The sequence below is a fragment of the Hyperolius riggenbachi genome, chromosome 4 (assembly GCF_040937935.1).
Source record: "Hyperolius riggenbachi isolate aHypRig1 chromosome 4, aHypRig1.pri, whole genome shotgun sequence".
Taxonomy (NCBI): Eukaryota; Metazoa; Chordata; class Amphibia; order Anura; family Hyperoliidae; genus Hyperolius; species Hyperolius riggenbachi.
Genome location: NC_090649.1, coordinates 327,430,999 through 327,450,998, shown reverse-complemented (window position 1 = coordinate 327,450,998; position 20,000 = coordinate 327,430,999). Strand labels below are relative to the sequence as shown.

Here is a 20,000-nt window from a genome sequence, read left to right as displayed (position 1 = left end):
AGGGCAAGATTGCGAAACTCGTCGGGAAGGCGATAGGCGGCACCATTACATCTGTGGTCTTCTATTGACCCTTTTATGCGCGCTACGTTTTCGGGGTTCCCAGTGCACGGGCCCCGTATGTGAGTTTTTTCTTTTTACTAATTGTTTTATATGCTACTTAATAAAGACGGTTTACACTTAGATGTGCCGTATATCTCTTTCATGCTACCATCCTATTGGACTCCCCTCTGGCGAGTCTTTGTGACCTCAGGAGATCTACTGCATTGCAGAGGAATCTGTGGTGTGTGGCATTGCTGGTGAAACAACACCATCTGAGAGTTCTGCGGACCATCTATCAAATTCGTTTACAACCTTAGTGTGGGTTGTTGGAATCTGGTAAGCCTTGCTTCTTTACCTTCTCGTTCAGGGATCCTGTATATCAGAAAATGGCAAAAGCTGTATTATTATAGACCTGCGCTGACTTTGTATATTTATTGCTTGTGTGGACTTTTGGACATTGTCCTTCTCGGCTGCGGTCGCCTTCTACCTTGGCGCTGACACTTATTGTTTAATTTTTGAATAGCAGGATGATTTAATCCAAGCAGCCCAACTCACAGAGCCTGAAACAAACTTCCTCAACCCAACAGCTGCTGGTTACGTGATCAAAATTTTAAGACTTTGCCTAAGATTTTAGCTTTAATAGCCACATTTCACACAAATGGGTAACTTTGATACGAGTGATTACTAAGCTATTAGAGGTTATATTTAGATGTCTCTGGAGTTGAGCTTTAACCATGAAACCGTGCATTTTTTTTCAATCAAAAAATCAAACAAACAATAAACAAGGACAGATCCTTTATGTTCTGCTTGATCACCCACCAAACTAAGTATGCTTATTTACAGTGAAATTTGATTTTTTTTTTCAGCAACTAAAGCTGATGGATTTGCACTATATTTCCTTGGAGAATGCAATAATGTAAGTATTATTATTATTATTATTTTTTTTTTTTTTTTTAGCTTGCTTTTATAGCATCAGTAAAAGGTGTTGGAAATCACTGTCGAAGTTCGTAACTGTATAGATCATTAGAGACTCTCATAATGAATATGTTAATGTGCAGTTAAAAATTAAATCTATAAAGCTCCCCATTATCCAAATCAATATATCTGATAATCTGAGGGCCCGTTTCCACTAGCGCGAATGCGCATGCAGACAACGCATGGGGATTCGCATAGGCAATACAAGTGGATGGGACTGTTTCCACTTTTCAGTTTTTATTTGCGTTTTTCTGTGCAGGATTTTTCTGCACGGTAGACCCTGCAGAATTCGCCTGCGTGTAGAATGCAGGCGAATCGCAGGCAATGTATTTAATGGGTAAATCGCATGCTTTTTCCCGCGATTTCGCGTGCAATTTCGCATTGAAAGTAATGTAAATTGACACAGGCAGTGACATGGTTAAAATCGCATATACCCTGCCTATGCGAAATCGCGTCAAAATCCGCATGCGGAATCGCATCCGTATGCGATATCATCAGCGGTGATATGCGGCGATTCCGCACCACAATAGTGGAAACGGGCCCTGAAGAGGTCACTATGGGGGAATTAATGAACTACAGAAATTAAATTACTGCACTTTAGTACACGAGTGTGAGGACTGTTCCCGGCAGGCAGTGTTCTCCCCGGACTCTTTTTTTTTTTTTTTTTTTTTTTTTTTTTTGTGTGACCCAGTGCTCCACCTGGCTAATTCTGGTGCGCATCAGCTCGCCTCCTCATCCTCCTATTCTGTAAGCAGAGTTGCGCCAACCCTGCATTCCCTCCACCGTGCTCGACCCAGGTACTTTTTCATGCCACCCGGCTGGAAAGAATTTCTGGGGAGAACACTGTCAGCAGGGATAGGGACTCAATCAAACAGTTCAGGGCCGGGGCTGTGTAGCCTAAAGGTTAGAGATTATCTGTTCAGAGGGAGGAGGAAGGATGATGTGCTGCGCATGACTGAGCAGCTTCCTGAGGATGGGGTGAGTGGGAGAACAGTGCGCACGGAGCTTACGCAGACTTGTTAAAGAGTAACTGTCAGGCTGCAAAAGCTAATTTAAACCTCTATTCTCCTGTGTTAAACAGTTTAGAAGGAAGCCAAAAAGGCAATACTGAAGTTAAAAATTTCTCTTACTTTTGATGTGTGCTGAACAGCAAGGCTGTTATTCCCAAGCTCTTAAAAGTACGAGAGGCCGCATAACATACTGCAAAGCATTCTGGGGCTGCTTCTACCCACCTTGGGTCCTCCCCTCGGCTGCTAGTGAGAAGTTACAGGCTCAAGTTACAGCAGCTTGTAACTCAGCCCAGCTCACAGCACTGAAAAATCACGGCATACGTTCTGTTAGAGTATACTGCATGAGTCCGCTATTGTTCCTAGCCACATGGCTAATTAATATTCACTGCACAGTAGTGTTGTCCATTAGAATCTTTTTTGTGAGTCGAATCATCAGGAAGCAGGGAGGACATGACGACACAATTGGCTTCATAGGAGACAGACAAACATGGAACCTGCCATGAGCTGTCAGGAGCATCATTCTCTGCAAATACTATATAAAAATTCTGTGAAATCCAAACGTGGATAGTGAAATGCATATGTAATGTAAGTACAGCCAATATTTAGCTACTGATATGTGTTTTTTTTCTCTGAGACCTTATACCTAACAGCTCCTCTTTAACAAGATACCAGATCTTTTTGTGATATTGAGTTGCTCCTGTACACTCGCTAGATTAATAGGCAGCCCCGGCCAACTTTAATTTGGCATGTGTACGTAGTTTAAAACTTTACTTTTATTATTTCAAGAGTTAAAAGAAACAAATCCATCCAAACAAAGAATCAAGTGTCTTCCATGGCAGTTTACACATTCCAGATACCTGCTGCAACACTGTAGAGACTGCAGTTGTGGAAACTTCTTCTTCTGGCCTCCAGCTCATTACTCTATTATAACGGTGTAAACAGAAGGCAGTCATTCCATGCAAGGAAGAATCAATCCATGTCTAGTAGTATTTGTCTGCTGTCAGGCATTGATTTCTTACATTTTTTGAAGTATCTGATTTAGACCTAATCAAGAAGGAATTTCAATCTACAGGTAATTTAGAAAACCCCTTTAAAAGAATTGCCATCTTCTAAAAATATTTTTTTATGCAGAAGCTTTAAACACATTTAAATGGTAAATAAGAAACTAAGGGATAATAGAACATTGATGGGAAGAAATGAAGGGAAACTCCATTTGTCTTCATAATTGTTTTGCACATTCCTTGAAGCAGAACCACTGGGGCAGCCCAGACTTGTTTGAAGCATTGACGTCAAAGTGCCAGATGTATACAATTATAATGTAAGTTCAAAAGCCAGTGTAAAGTACAGGAGGAACATACTATGCATTTTTGCAGCTAAATTTGTTTAAACATTGAACACAAGTTTGTAAGAAGAATGGAAGAAAAAAATGAAATGCCTAAGATGTTCTTTTCACTTGAACTTGCAATGGTTGACTAGAGGCATAACCAGCTGATCGGGCTGACAAAGCTGTGGAACATTGTGTATGTATTTTTAAATTCCTCTTTGTCATATATATGTAACTGGTTCCTTGCACATTCTAAAAAGCTCTTTAATTTGTCTCTGCTGTATGGATACTATAAGTAATATGACACAGCATATATTACCCTTTGAATTTAGTACATCATCTGAAAGCTATTGCATTTTTGCACAGATTACTCTGAAAATCTTTTCATGTGTAAAGAAAAAAACAGGTTCCAGATAGATCTGTTTGTAATGCAATTTCAACTACAGTATTAAACAGCTAGTTAAGCACATATATTTTATAAAAGACCAACTGTGAAACTGTTATCCCTGCACTGATCAACTTTGGTTTTTAAGACTAGCACTAACAGGGGGATTGGCAGTAGAACTTTATGGAGATAACACAGGACAGACAGGTCCACTAATGCTGGCCACACAACCATGTACAAGGACTGTTTTGGCCGCAGTGATTAGGACTCGATCCTTTGGGTGACAGTTCAAGGATGAGTTTTGTACAAACATCACTAGCCTCGAGGCTAGTGCGTTCTGTTGCTATGAAGGGGGTTAAAGGCACAGTGCACAATGGAGTGGGAGTAAGAAGGAGAATAGCCTTGGTTTGCTTTGGGCATGATGATCTCGCAGGCCGGGCTTCTTGCCAGTGGCATCTCTAGCCTTTGTCATTTCAGGCAAGAAGTCCTGTGTCCTACTAGGTGGCCATCAAGGGTGGGCCTAAGGCACCATTTCACTTTAATCCATCTCTGGATGCACAAGGGGGCAGAGGAGGCACAGGGGGACTGAAAGTGGCACAAGGAGACAGGAGGAGCCACAAAGGGAGGCATAAGGAGGCACAGAGGACAGGAGGCAGCAGAGGGACACACAGCAGGGAGAGGTGGCGCTGGGTACTAAAGGGGGCACAGGAGGAGGCACAAGCACCAGTGGGGGTGTGGCTTTGTGTGGTTTAGTTGGGGTGGGCTTAGTTTGGGGGAGGGGCTTATTCAGGGTCATGGTGCCCCCCAGGACCAATGGCACTCCAGGCAGTGGCCTGGAATGCCTATGCCTAAAAACTCCTCCTCTTGCAGATGCTTCATTATATTCTAGGAAAAGGCAACCCCCCTGAGAACCATTTAGCATGTGAACGAAAGTGTGGCCATACACTTTTAGATTGCCACCTGATGTGGCAAAAGGATCAGTCTCTTCAATTGAAATATGATTAGAGGGATTGCTTCTTATCACAAATCCTATTGAAAATCGGTTGAGCCACTGGCCCGTCGATCAGCCACTGCTTCTGCTCTTTAGCCAATCAATGCAAATCTTCTGTCCTGCCTTTGATCGAATCTGACTGAAATCAGATGGGAAAATCCATAAGTGTAGGGCCTCCTTAACAGACTGATCTGGCAAATATTGTAAAAAACAAAACACTGAATAGGTAAGTGTTAGGACTGACTGGGACTTCTCTTCAGTCCCTGTTGACCTTCCCACGAAGGAAGAGGTGTTACCCAGTAGTGGAGTCTAGGTGACCACGGGTCTTCACCCACACACCCTTGAGGGGAGTGCAGGACCACACCCCCAGGAGGGGGATGTGGAACTTAGCTGCCTAGTGCCCTACCAGGTCACTACTGGGATTACCTCAGCGAGTGGTCGGGAGAACAGAGACACTAGTTGTGGAGAAAGCGTGGTCAGATGAAAGCCAGATGTCCAAGGTAAACAGAGTTCAACGTAGATCGAGATCACTATCCAAAGGTCGGGGCAGGCAGAAGACAACGGAGGTCGGGGTCACAAGCCAGGGGTCAGGGCAGGCAGCAGACAGCGGTAATCCAGGAAACGGAGCCAAAGGTCAGGGCAGGCGGAGATCAACGGAAGTCGGGGTCACAGGCCAAGGTCACAACAGGAAATCAGATCAGGTAAATAGCAAGGCAAGGAAGAACGGTTCACCGACAGGCTAGCCAAGCTGTCAGAACGAGCAGCACTGCAGCAAAGGGCAGTGCTGCTTTTACAATGAGCATTGGCGCCAAAATTAGCACCCTGCGCACGCGCAGAGCGCGCGCAACACTTTGCGCATGCGCGCGCAACACTGCGCATGCGCGCGCGTGGTTCTATGCGCGCGCAGTCGCGTGCGCGCGAAATACTTTGCGCACGCGCGTAGCGCGCAACGCCACACGCCAGGCTGGATGTGGGACTACAAGGCCCAGAGAGCCCCCGCGCGTGCGCACCAGAGAGCGCACCCGGGAACCCCGCAGACGACCAGGACGGTGAGTATGACAGTAAGAATGACTTCAAAGAAGCATTCTGCCTCTAAATAATCTGCAGTAGCCTCTCCGAAAATTAAAGGCACAGTATGTGCATTCAAACTGCAGCACCAAATTATGCAAGGGCTGAACTGATCCCACTATAGCCTCAACTACACATAATAGGTGGAACTCTAGTAACAATAAAACACCTATTATGTGTAGTTGAGGCTATAGTGGGATCAGTTCAGCCCTTGCATAATTTGGTACTACAGCTTGGATGCACATACTGTGCCTTTAATTTGCTGACAAGCTTCTGTAGACTATTTATAAGGCAAATGCGGCTTTGCAGTCAGTCTTACCTAATCAATGTTAGTATCCTTGCCTAGGTGTTGTGTGGGTAATCCCTTTAGTGGTGGGAGCAGTTGTGGCTGGTCCCCCCAGGTGGTGAGAACAGTTTTTGATGGGCTATCTGTGTGGTAGGAGCACCAGTGAACTCACCTGTTTTGCACACCTCTGTGTTAGTATTTCTGGCAAATATTGGTTACATTGCATAATCTACCAACAATACCGCTGAGCACTGAAGTAAACTTGCAGTGTGGGACAGTGGAGGGTCACTGTGTTAACTTTAAATGAGGATCAAACAATCCGAAACAGTCTGTATGCATGTTGGATTATTAGGGCTCTGTACAAATTAACAAGCTGACACATCATTGCATTCCAGCGGTTCTGGAGGTGTGTTTAGCTTCTAAGGGTACAATGGTTAATTTGCATATATTCAGCAGTGATGCCCTGGGAGACATCTCAAGCTCACTCCAACCTGAATTATCGCAAATTCTTTCTGTTTTAAGAAAGCAAACTTTTGTTTTTCTTAACATCTTAGTAAGGGGGCTTTTAAGACCATTGTAGTCCCTTACACACTCCAATGAGTTCTGGGTCACCATGAGCTTGCTGGTTAGTCTGTTAACTTTAAAGGGAACCTGAAGTGAGACTAATACATAGGCTGCTATTTTAATACCTTAACAAGTCAGTTGCCTGACTTCTGTGTTGATGCTGTGTTGCTAATACTGCTCCAGCAAGAACATGCAGATCAGATGCTTTGACTTTGGTCTGACTTCACTGGCTGCATGCTTGTTACAGGTGTGTGACTCAAATACAACTAAAGGTGAAAACTCACAGCCAGGCATTATTTTTAAGGGAATAAATATGGCAGCCTCATTCTTCCTCTCACTTCAGGTTCCCTTTAAATAGTCTGTCATGTGCTGAAAACATCCTTTTCCCCCCTCAGTACCAGATTGGATGCTTAACATCCACAAAGTAAACACACCAGGCAGAATCGCGTATGCATTTTCCACTATGTGCTATGGAAAACGCATATGCGATTCTGTCTAATGTGTTCCTACCCTCAGTGAACCACCTTTAGGCCTTCTGATCCGATTTGTAATTCCGAAAAAGTGTGTGTGTGTGTATGTGTATGTATGTATGTGTGTGTATGTGTATGTGTATGTATGTGTGTGTATGTATATATGTATGTATATATGTATAAATATGTGTGTGTATATATATATATATATATATATATATATATATATATATATATATATATATATATATATATTTTAGCAGCAGCATGCAGTACTTTTTTAAATCAGAACCCAAGATCAGATAAAAAATCTGAATCACATGTAGTGTGCAAGAGGCTTTACTGTTTTATTTATCTAATAAAAATCTGCCCTATTGTGACCAACATAAGGAGGAGCTATAAAGAAACGAGGGGCTATTTAAAGATCAAGAAATACAGGAAATGTTTTTTCCTTGTGAATTTGTTGCATGATCAGGTGTCCAGATTTGTCTGCATGATCAGGTAGAATTCACTGGTAATTCTTAATACTAACCATTCCTTTTAAGGGCTTTTAAGAGTTCTTGAGGGATAAGCTTGGTGCGTTCTTACATATGAGACACTCTTGTCATGTCTCAGCCATTCCTATAACAACTGTCAGATCCTGTCACCTTGTAGAATCATGTGCCTGCTGGCTGCTATGAGGGCTGGGTAACTATCAGTTCAGTGCAGAGAGCTGCGGATGACGAGGTGAAGTGCTCAGTGCACCGCAGGGAACTAGAACTAGCCCAGAAAGTCCTGTCTCTATAATCTTACTACTTATACTTCTATTGGTCTTAGTGAACTGAGCGTTTAATTTATGATTCTTTGCTGTAACTGTTTGTTTTATCAAAGGGATTGTGAGTTCTTAAAGAGACTTTGAAGTCTCGTTTTGCTTTACCTGCTTTTTCATTATAATCCTGGTCAGCATGATAGTCCACTAGATTTGCCACATCCCTGCGGCAGATGAATGATTTATTGCTGACAAACAACCCTGCAAAGCTCCCGGGCTTCGCAGAGCTTTTCTTTCTGGAGGGGCAGAGCTTTGAGCTATAGCTCTGCCTCCTCCACAGTCAATCTCCTCTGGTCACTGCCTCTCCCCGCCCCTCTCAGTCTTCCTTTCCCTGAGAGGGGCGGGGAGGAGGCGGAGATCCGCGGAGATTGATTGTGGAGAGGCAGAGCTACAGCGCTAAGCTCAGCCTCTCCAGGGGGGCACAATCTGCGACTAGCAAAGTCGTAGAACTTTGCTGGTCTATTACAAAGCAATAAATCATTCATCTGCCGCGGGGATGCCGCAAATCTAGTGGTGAACAGGATTATAAGGAAAAAGCTGCTAAAAAAAAACAAACTTCAGAGTCTCTTTAAACAGAAATAGGGCCCATCTGCTGGTGTTTAGTGCTAAACATACTGTAAATATCAGTAGTTAAAACAATTAATAAATAAAAATCTGGTTACAAAAATCGAGAAATAATAGACATGCATTTCAACTGCAGAGTCTGCAGTTGGATGTGTAAAGATTTGAAGCTTTTTTTGCTTTATTTTTTTATTTACTTTTTTCAAACGAGGTATTCGTCCCTCTGTCTGTTTTTAATACTGTTTATTACTGTGTGTCAGTTGGGAAGATTCTCATCTCAAGCTGTGACACTCCAGGATGTGCCATAAGCTGAACTTCCTGTTCTTCTCTGAAGTTCAATGGTCATATACTTCTGTGGAGAATCCACAAGGGAGCCTATGACACAGGAATATTTGCAGAATGCATTCCAGAGACTGGGAAATAGATTTGTGGCTTGCTGCAGTGTATCAGGCACCAGACTGACAAAGTTAATAGGCGATACCTAAATAATTGCTAATCTTCAACTACAGACAAATCTAAAAATGTATTTGTATATACAGCTAAACACAGAACATTTATATCGCACTTTTCTCCTGGCGGACTCAAAGCGCCAGAGCTGCAGCCACTAATTTTGCGCTCTATAGGCAGTAGCAGTGTAGGGAGTCTTGCCCAAGATCTCCTACTGAATAGGCGCTGGCATACTGAACTGGGAGAGCCGAGATTCGAACCCATGTCTCCCGCATCAGAGGCAGAGACCATAACCAGTACGCTATCCAACCACTATTAGCCAGCTAATGTTAAATGCTGAATCTGTGGCTCCTCTAATCCTCTGATGCCTTTCTCAGATTGGGGAGGACCAAGAGCAGTTTGCTGCAAGTCTTAAAGAGAACCCGAGGTGGGAACTTATTATGCTAGTGGGGCACAGAGGCTGGTTGTGCACAGTAACACCAGCCTCTGTTGCCCAATGATGTGCCTCAAAGACCCCCCCCCCCCCCCTGCGCGCCGCTATACCCCCGCAGTGCTGGCGACAATGTTTACCTAAGCGCTGTCTGTCAGCGGCGCTCCCCCGCCTCCTCCTTATCGGTGCTACCCGCCTGTGTCCCTTCCCTCCCGCTGATTTAAGGGAAGTGACGCGGCGGGTAGCGCCGATACGGAGGAGGCGGGGGAGCGGCGCTGACAGACAGCGCTTAGATAAACATTGTGCTGGCGACACACTGCGTGTCGCCAGCACTGCGGGGGTATAGCGGCGCGCAGGGGGGTCTTTGAGGCACACCATGGGGCAACAGAGGCTGGTGTTACTGTGCACAACCAGCCTCTGTGCCCCACTAGCATAATATAATCCCACCTCGGGTTCTCTTTAAGATGGGCATACATCAGTAGACTTGGCGGACGATCAACCATCAGATTCGATAATTATCGAATGTGATGAAATCCTCTGCCAAGAACATGCCTGACCGACAATTGCTTGAGTGCGCTGTGGTAACAGTGTGCGATACTCGCAAACGAATGCAATAGAAACTCAATGGAAATGGGCAGTGGGGTGGCGTAGAGGTTAGCAATCTTGCCTTGCAGTGCTGGGTCCCTGCCAAGTCACAGGAAGGGCACTATCTGCACAGAGTTTGTATGTTCTCCCCGTGTCTATGTGTTTTCTCTCCTAATTAGTTAACCTTCTTGCCGGTTATCCCGAGCTCAGCCCCCCCCCCCCCCCCCGAACGAGATGTCACAGGACGACGCGGCTTCCCAGCCATCTTGACGCAGCTTGTCGTCTGTGTGAACCAGCCCTTGTTTACAGTTGTGTTCAAAATTATTCAACCCCAATGCTGTAAAGGGTTTTGCAGAATGTAGTGTACATTTGTATTGTGTTCAGAATTAAATCTTACAAGGACTTTTCAAAGAACCAAATGCAACTAAAATAACATCAATTGTTTTTGTAATACAGTATTAAATGTTTTTTTTTGTGTGTGATTTCTTCATTGACACAATTATTCAACCCCTTAAAGACTACCACTGTTAAGAACAGAAATTCATTCAAGTGTTTTCGATCTGGTATTGAAAACACCTGAGGATGTTAACGAGCAGCAATCAAGCATAATAAGCACCAATTAGGCAGATTTAAAATAACTGTGATACTCAGCTCCTTCTAGCCATTTACTGGTGTGTTTACAAACATGGTGAAGTCAAGAGAATAGTCCAGGAAGACGAGAGAAGTGGTGATTTCTCTTCACAGAAAGGGCAATGGCTATAAGAAGATTGCAAAGATGATAAACATACCAAGAGACACCATAGGAAGCATCATTCTCAAATTCAAGGCAAAGGGCACTGTTGAAACGCTACCTGGTCTTGGCAGAAAGAAGATGCTGACTTCGACTGCTGTGTGCTACCTGAAGCGCAAAGTGGAGAAAAGTCCCAGTGTGACTGCTGAGGAACTGAAAAAAGATTTGTCAGATGCGGGTACTGAAGTTTCAGCTCAGACAATAAGGCGCACACTGCGTAATGAAGGCCTCCATGCAGGGGCGTAACTAGACATCACTGGGCCCCCCTGCGAAACTTTGGATGGGTCCCCCCACTCCCCTTGCTTTCTGCACAGAAAAACTGAGAACCAATGTGTTTTCCTCATGCAGATAAAAACACTTAAACCCAAAGGAAATGCCAGGTAATTGATGCTACCCCTAGATCTACTTACCCGGGGCTTCCTCCAGCCCCTTGCAGCCGACCAGTTCCTCGTTGCAGCTATGCTCCCAGTACATACATACACACACAGCCTTATTATTTTACTCCATGAGAGCACATGCTGAATGGAGGAATAACAAAGACATGCTGAACATAAGATATAGTATTTACTGTAACTTTGGCAAAACATTCAGAATGTCACTGATACTGTTATTACAAGAACTTGGACTCCGTATAAGACAAAAAGCTCTCAATGAAGCAGCAACAGTAAGACCTCAATCTCCACTCCACTGTGTTGTAAAAGTAATCAGAGCCATAAGGTCATTAGGCTGTGTGTGATAAGAATCTAGGAATCCTTTTCGGAGTGATTGCTGAAAAGGGAAAGTCTACAACTTTTTTTTTTTTCAAAATGTGACTCCTTTGTTTGTAAAGTTGTACATGAAGTCATCAGAACTTTGCAGCAGTGATACAGATGTTTTTTACGAACCCTAGGGAGCAGGGACAGTGTACAAATTCCAAAGTGTGTATGAGTCCTTATCTGTGTTGTGGACACATGCAGTCAATATAACAATGGTGCGAGAGCAGAATACGTTTTTTTCTCTCCATGCCCTTAGCTGTCAGTCTCTCAAACTTTTCCCCCCACGGCCCCCTGGGGCTTCTAGGCCCCCCTGCGGAGGCATCACTTGCAGGGTCTATTGTTTCGCCCCTGCCTCCATGCCGAACTCCCAGGTGCACCCCCCTGCTGTCTCTAAAGAATAAGAAGAGTCGACTGCAGTATGCCAAAAGTCATGTGGACAAACCACAAAAGTTTTGGGATAGTGTTCTGTGGACTGATGAAACAAAATTAGAACTGTTTGGGCCCATGGATCAACGCTATGTTTGGAGGAGGAAGAACAAGGCCTATGAAGATAAAACACCTTGCCTACTGTGAAGCATGGCGGGGGGTCAATCATGCTTTGGGGCTGTTTTGCTTCTGCAGGTACGGGAAAGCTTCAGCGTGTACAATGTACCATGAATTCTCTTCAGTACCAGGAGATATTGGATGAAAATGTGATGCAGTCCGTCACAAACCTGAGGCTTGGGAGACGTTATACCTTTCAACAGGACAATGATCCCAAGCACGCCTCCAAGTCCACTAGAACATGGTTGCAGATTAAAGGCTGGAACATTTTGGAGTGTCCATCACAGTCACCAGACTTAAATAAAGCAGTTGCAGCGCGCAAGCCTAAGAATGTGACTGAACTGGAGGCTTTTGCCCATGAAGAATGGGCTAAGATACCTTGTAGATTGCTGCAAGACACTTGTGTCAAGCTATGCTTCACGTTTAAAAGCTGTTATAACTGGAAAAGGATGTTGTACTAAGTATGAATGTCACTTGGGGGTTGAATAAAACTGATGATGTTAGCACAGAAAAGACATTTGTGGTTATTTCATTATAAATGTTATATTTGTCTGACTTACAAGTGCCTCTTTGATTTAATTGTAAACAAGATGACTGAAATGATCAAAATGCATGTCAAACTGGCCAAAACACTCAATTTCAGTGGGGGGGTGAATAATTTTGAACACAACTGTAGGTTAGATTTTAAGGAGATCTCCCTACGAGGACACGGTGAAAAGAACTGAAAATGAGCTGCTAATGCCTTCCTGTCTTCTAATCCTGTCTTCAATAGAGGACTGTGACTGTGAGTTTTACTTTTCACATGTATCATAGATGGCAATAAATATGTGATTAAGAATATTTGCTCGAGGGATACAACTAAAATTCATCCAAAAATGCATATGTTAGAGGACTGTGACTGTGAGTTTTACTTTTCACATGTATCATAGATGGCATCTGCATTCTCAAATAATAAAAGTAATGTTTTTTTTAGCTATGCATATGGAAAAAGAAAAATACAAAGAACTAAAGTATAATTTTGTATACATTGTTCTCTGGTTGAACTCGGTGGACGTATGTCTTTTTTCAACCAAAATAACTATGTAACTATAAACCTGTTTTCCTAGACATTATGTTTATTCACACCTACTGGAACAAAGTGTGGCCAAACGCAGCTGACCCCTGCTGGACCAGTTGAATATGGCACTACAATATCTGCACACGTAGCCAAATCCAGAAACACTTTGTTGGTAGACGATGTTCTTGGGGTAAGCTAAATGTGTGGTTTTGTTTTTTGTTTTGTTTTTTTATTACTGTATTTTGCCATTTTGTTTGTTTTTGTTGCCTAAAGCCATTGACTGTTCGTTCTAGTAAATGTATGCATCAGAAATCACGCTGATGCCTATGCTCGTAAGCCAGCTTAAGTGTAGTATTCCAATAAATATGTGATTTAGAATATTTGCTCTTGAGGGATACAACTAAAATCCATCCAAAAATGCATCTGTTAGAGGACTGTGACTGTATACGTGTGGAAATATTTCCTATATTGGAATGTAAAATAGTAGTTTAAATCCTCAGTTCAGGTACATTTATTTTTTTTTTATTTTTTTTTTACTCATTTCATAAAAACATTACTTTGAATGAATTCCACTTAAATATTTTTGTACACTGCCTGCTGCACCGTTCATAGATCCCCAGCATCAGACAGCTCTCCCTTCAGTCACATGGGCATGAAGGGGTAAGGGTAGTTTCTCCATTAAGACTCCCTAATGTTTCCCTGCTGACTGACAGCCTATCATGGTATCACAAGGACTGGGAGGTTGAGGGAGGGAGTCAGCAGACTACTAGAGTTTGCTGGAGAGGAAATTGAATATTCTAAATTTTCTGCAGCTTGTGTTATTTACCGTATTTTGCAAAAATGCACAATTTTTTTACAAAAAACGTATGCAAAATTCATAACAAATATTGCATTAAATGCATGTAAAAACAAACCTGTGTCTGAATGTGGGCCTTAAGCCAGGTGTAAATTATATTAATTTTCAGTAAGCATTGCTAAGCTGCTGGGTGAAGAGGTTTTTTTTAATTTTCTTTTTCTGTATTCGACATTACAACCACTTGTTGAAAAGCTATGTTCTCTGCTCTTGTTTCCTCTCACACTCAAGCTACAGCCTAGAAGCAATGGTCAGCTGAGTCTCCATTCACAGTCAGTGAAGGCTCATGTGATACATACATCCAGGCTATAGCTTGTGGGGAGAGGTAGCAAATCTGTGATAATTGTTATGGTTGTATGAGCATGCTACATTTATTTATTTATTGTATTTATCAAGCGCCATCATATTACGCAGCGCTGGATATTAGTTTAGGTTACAGACAATATTTAGGGGTGACATACAGAAATATGACAATACAGGAATACAAGAAAAACCAGATCACTTTTTAACCACTTCCCCACCACAGGTTATTTCCATTTAAAAACCAGAGCAGTTTTCACATTTCACGCTCCTCCAATGAATTTGCCAATAACTTTATCACCATTTATCACACTTTAATTATCTATATCTTGTTTTTGCAGGACAAACTAGGCTTTCTTTGGGTGGCATTTTTTACTAGGAATTATTTTATTTTCTATACATTTTAAAGGGAATAAGAAAAAAAGAAAAGAATGTCATTATGTTTGTTTTCAGGCATTATAGCCATTATAGTTTAAAAATGAATGTACTACTGTAGATAAAACCCACACATTTTATTTGCCCATTTGTCCTGATTATTACAACATTTAAATAATGTCCATATCACAATGTATGGTGTCAATATTTTATTTGAAAATAAAGGTGTATTTTGTGTTGTTTACACTGTAACAATTATTACAAGCCCTTATTTGCAAAAATAGCAGTACATAATAAAAAAGCTAAGTCCTGAAGATAATTGAGTATTTTTTTTTATGCCCTCACTTTTTTTTCCAAGTGCTTTATTATCCCTGAGGGGGAGGGAGTGGAAAGGGTTAATATGTATATAAATTGTATTTTTAATGTACTGTAATGTATTTTAGTTTAGTATGTAACCACTAAATGTCCCCACACTGTATCCTGTGTACTCAGGACAGTGCATAGGAACAAAGCTTGTTTTGTTTTCACTTTCGTTTTCTATGAATGATTGCTGCTGCTCGTTGGAACAGCTGTCAATCATTCATCTGGCACTTTGATTGGCTTTTGGGAAACATGTTACCATTCACCAATCATTGCACTAGCGGGCAGCAATGGGTGCACAGGTGGGAGATCATTCGCATTGGCACTAGATGCACATATCTACGGCCCTGGTGCTTAAGTGAAGTTTTTAGGGGCGTAGATATGCGTACCATCAGTGCTGAAGCAGTTAATGCTCCTCTTTCCAAATGCTCTCCTGAAAAGCAGCATAATGTTTTGTCTGCTCGAATGATGAGACTTACTGCATAAGACTTCTGTGCTATAACGGAGATTTGTATGATTAGATAGGAAAAAACAAATCGTAAAAACTATACATTTTGGTTAAAGGGGAACTTCAGCCTAAACAAACATACTGTCATTAAGTTACATTAGTTATGTTAATTAGAATAGATAGGTAATATAATTTTTTACCCACCCTGTTTTAAAAGAACAGGCATATGTTTGTGATTCATGGGGGCTGCCATCTTTGTCATGGGGGCAGCCATCTTTTTGGTTGAAAGGAGGTGACAAGGAGCAGGAGACAACAGTTCCAACTGTCCTGTGTCCTGATTGCCCCTCCCTGCTGCACACGCTAGGCTTCAAATGTCAAATTCAAAATGTCAAAAAAAAAAATTGCACCAAAACAGCAGAACAAGAACAACATCAGAAATCCCATCATGCTTTGCACAGCATCAGGGGAAAAAAGCCCGGGCAGTTTTCTTCTGTGCAGCTAAAAATGAGGCTTGGATAAGAGAAACAAAGTTCTGATGCTGTGAAACTGTTAAAGAAACACAAAGCCTTTTCAGTGCTGCTGAGTTGATTTTTAGTCCAGAGGTTCACTTTAACTTTCTTTTTTAGTTGATAAAATTTATTATTTTTACTGTATATTCTTTCTGCTGGCTACATAATTTTATTGCTAACTCTCTACGGAAACCTTTTCTTTTCTTTGTAGAACATAGAAAGCAGAGCTGCTGGCAAGGGCATGAGCTGTTTGGTACACATGGTAAAAACTGGTGATGTTGGTGTGCAGCAGAACTCATGGACATGTGTTTGATTTGACGATAGATTTGTAAGATTCTGTTTTGATGTGGTCCCTTCATCCTTTAATCTGTAAAGGAAACGGGAGCAACATGATTGTTACGAGTAAATAGGAATTGGGCCGGTGCTTCCATAGGGTCAAACTAGGCAGTTGCACAGGGCCCCAAGTTCCTTAGGGCTCCACGAGTCAAGGACTGTAAATGCCACAAGTTTACTGACAGTACAGTATGAATAGCTAAACGGCCCTTCATTAACTTTTGCCCAGAGCCATATTCTATCTAAAATGGTCCCTGATCAGAATCTTGCAGATCTGTCTGATTGAACTGATTATAAGTGCTGCTTAACACCAGACTCCTGGCAAGAACCCAGTGGGAGAAAACACTGTTTTCTCCAGGTGACTGGGTAATTAGGTTAACCCAGTGACAGTTAATCTTTCTTTGCTGCACAGATTTTGTGAGCATCTAAGATTATTTTTCCTTAATACAAGAGTAGACTTTTGCAAGTAAAAGCGCACCTCCTGTGTAAAAATAAACTCCACTATTATTTTTTTTTCATAGAAACTGCCACGGCAGTTTTCTGCCTTTACAAATATTCCTAAGAGAGTGCAACATCTATCGGGGTAGAAGCCTTATAGTGTGACCTTCTAGGTACTCTGCTTCTATCTGTACCACTGAGACAGCTTATCTCAGAGAGGAAAGGTGAAAAGAGTAGTGCAGTGTGCCAGCCACGTTATGTTGCATTCCAGAGGTGCCACCAAGGTTCCTGCTTCTAAATAAACTAGGCAGGTTCCTGCATTGTTAAAAAAAATAAATATATATTTGTATATTTGTCCTTTTTTTTTTTTCCCACTGTGGAATTTACAGCGGAGGTCAACATTAAGGTAGAGGAGATACTTTTACAGAGAGGCCAACGCAAGACCTCTATTTAAACACACAAACATAAATTCTTGTCCCACGTCAAAAGATATTTGCTTCCCTGGTTAACTGAGTTAACTGTATTGTCTGCAGGACAGGATTAATAAGACCATTTTTCAATTGAGAATGAATTACTGAATCTGTCTCCTCCCCTCTTCTTTGCATAGAATGCCACTGACATTAGGGAGGGGCTACCAGCAAAGAAGAGGATGGAGGCAGATAAATAAGGTAATTAAAGAGTAAGCCCTTTCCACAAGGCCATTTTAATCCTTGATTACATCCGCAAAATTGTGTGCTTTGATCCCTAATATAATGCCTTAAGGTGGCCATACACTTATAGATTTGCAGCAGAATTCACCATCAGATAGATTTCTGTCAGATGCCTGTCAAGTGGAATCTGACAGGAATCTATCTGATGTGTGCCACACACTAGGAACAGATTTCCAATATATTTCAGAATTAAATCGATTGGAAATCTATCTTAATGCATTATTGGACGATTAGATCCAATGCAACTCTATGGGCCATTGATTGGCTGCCAGCAGCAGCTCGACCTAGATTTTCCATCCTGTCAGATCAAATTGATTGAAATTGGCCGCAAATCGATAGATAGATTTAATAGAATAGATTTCTGATCGATTCTATAGAATCGATCGATTGGTCGATGGCTGAAATCGACCAGTGTATGGGCCCCTTTAAAGCAAACCTGAATTGGGATGGGGCAGTGTATTTTTACTTACCCTGGGTAATTTTATAGCCTCGCGTAGTCTTTTAGGTCCCTCTGTGTCCTCCAGGTCCCATCTGCTGTGCCTCTGCCCTTCAGAAAGATCTACGACTAAAGCTCCAAATGCAAGCTACTGCATATGCGTGGTGCAGTCCGCAAACCACCTTGATGGCAATTCTGTTGCTGGAGCGTTCTGCCCTTGTGTATTTTTAAAAGAATTGTACCGTGCAGGTGTAGAATCCTCCCAGGGGATGGGAGCGGGTCGATGATGCTCATGGTCAGGACCACACATGCAAAAAAAAGCCTGAGACTGGAGTTTCAGTTGCCGACCTTTCTGAGGGGACAGCAGCACAATGAAGAGGACCTGGAGGACAAAGAGGGACCTGAAAGGCTGGGAGAAACACCAGGTAAGTATTTTTAAAGGGACTCAGGAAAATAAAGATTTATACATACCTGGGGCTCCCTCCAGCCCCATACGGTCTGATCGATCCCACATCGCTGTCTTTAGTCTTCTGCAGCGTCGGTACCGGGTCCCCGCACTTCCGTCAGTTGGAGCCAGTCTATTCAGAAGTGCACTCTTTGCGTATCTCTCCAGCAGATGCTGGAGAGATACGTAGAGGGCGCACATCTCTTACGTCAGACTGGCTCCGACTGGCGGAAGTGCGGGGACCCGCTACCGGCGCTGCAGTAGATTGAGGAAGGTGACGGGGGAGCGATTGTAGCGTATGTGGCTGGAGGAAGCCCAAGGTATGTATAAATCTTTTTATTTTCCTGAGCTCTGGTACACTTTAAGCAAAGCTTCTGAATATATTTTTCTGCTTGGATAATATGCTATAGCAAAATAGCAATGTAGAATGGCAAATTGCAAATCATTCTGTTATCGGTCTAAGCATCTCGGACCTATATATAAGAACAAGACACACTTAGAGACTTGCTGCTATACACATAAGGGAAACTTTACAAAGTGAAGTGTGGTGTTTTGTTTTGTTTTTTTGATTCATGCATCCAGTAATCACTCCCCATATTATGAAACCTATACTCTCTACGATTTTACATCCACAATCAACTCTCTTCCAGAAAGATCCTCTCAATATATGGATTCATCCCTCTAGCAAGTATTCGTGGATCTTGGATGGCTTTGCTTTCAGCCCTTTGTAAATAGGCTTCATAGTTAGACAAGAACACTTAGAAGTTTCTGTTTCTTTCAAGTCAAACACGTGACCTGTACTACATTGCAAAACCATAAGCTTTAGATTCTCTGATATGAGTGTCTTTCAAGGAATGTTGGTGTGTTAAAGGTGTTAGGAGAAGCGAGATGAGGTTCTCATGGAGCACTGCTAAATATCTCTCAAACCTGCAAAAAATCTCAGCTGAAATTGTTAATGCCTTGTCTTAAGTGTGTGTGTGTATGTATGTTTTATTTTTTTTCCTTTTTTTAAATGTCTTTTCTAAACTGTATTTCAGGATGAACGGTTCCCAAAAGGTACAGGGCTGGACTTAGGAACTCGCATCCAGTCTGTTCTGTGCTTACCGATTGTTACAGCCATTGGTGATCTTATTGGAATTCTAGAACTTCATAGATATTGGGGTAAAGAAGCCTTTCGGCTCTGCCACCAACAAGTAAGGTTCAAACATTAGTTTTACTGTAATATCACTGCTAAGAAACTAAAAGACACTGGTTGGCAGTGGTGCACTCTTCGCTAGACTTAAAAGATGTTATGCTAAATGAACTTCACAACCTGAAACATACAGTTTTTTTTCACTTCTAGGATGTATTTGAATTAGTAGTAGTATATACCATAGTTACTGCCGTATAAGACTGACTTCTTCTCCCCAAAAATGGGGAAAACTCCCTGCATTTTAGATGGCAAAGGCAGGGAAAATCTAACTTATGAATAGCCGCCGAAACAAACCGCCACCATGGGGGATTCCCTGCCTGTGTCCCCGTTGTGCCTGACTCACCCCCCCCCCCCCCCCCCAGCATGCAAGCAGTGGCGGTCTGCTTACCTCATCCACCATGCCTGCGGAGTTTGCAGACATCCGTCTTCTCCATGTGGCTTCCTCTAGTGCCGGGCTTCTAATGATGATGCATCGTTTGATGATGCGTCATTAGAAGCCAGCACTAGAGGAAG

The 20,000-nt window shown here is 42.4% G+C and overlaps 1 protein-coding gene across 2 annotated transcripts in view; it reads left to right on the top strand.

Moving 5' to 3' along the window:
- The window catches only part of PDE10A (phosphodiesterase 10A), a 232,701-nt gene that overhangs the window by 121,587 nt on the left and 91,114 nt on the right, over positions 1-20,000 (top strand). For both annotated transcript variants that reach the window (XM_068279518.1, XM_068279517.1), the window contains exons 5-7: positions 906-955; positions 13,138-13,278; positions 19,333-19,488. In XM_068279518.1, coding sequence (XP_068135619.1) covers positions 906-955; positions 13,138-13,278; positions 19,333-19,488 — 347 coding nt within the window. The remainder of the gene's footprint in view (positions 1-905; positions 956-13,137; positions 13,279-19,332; positions 19,489-20,000) is intronic.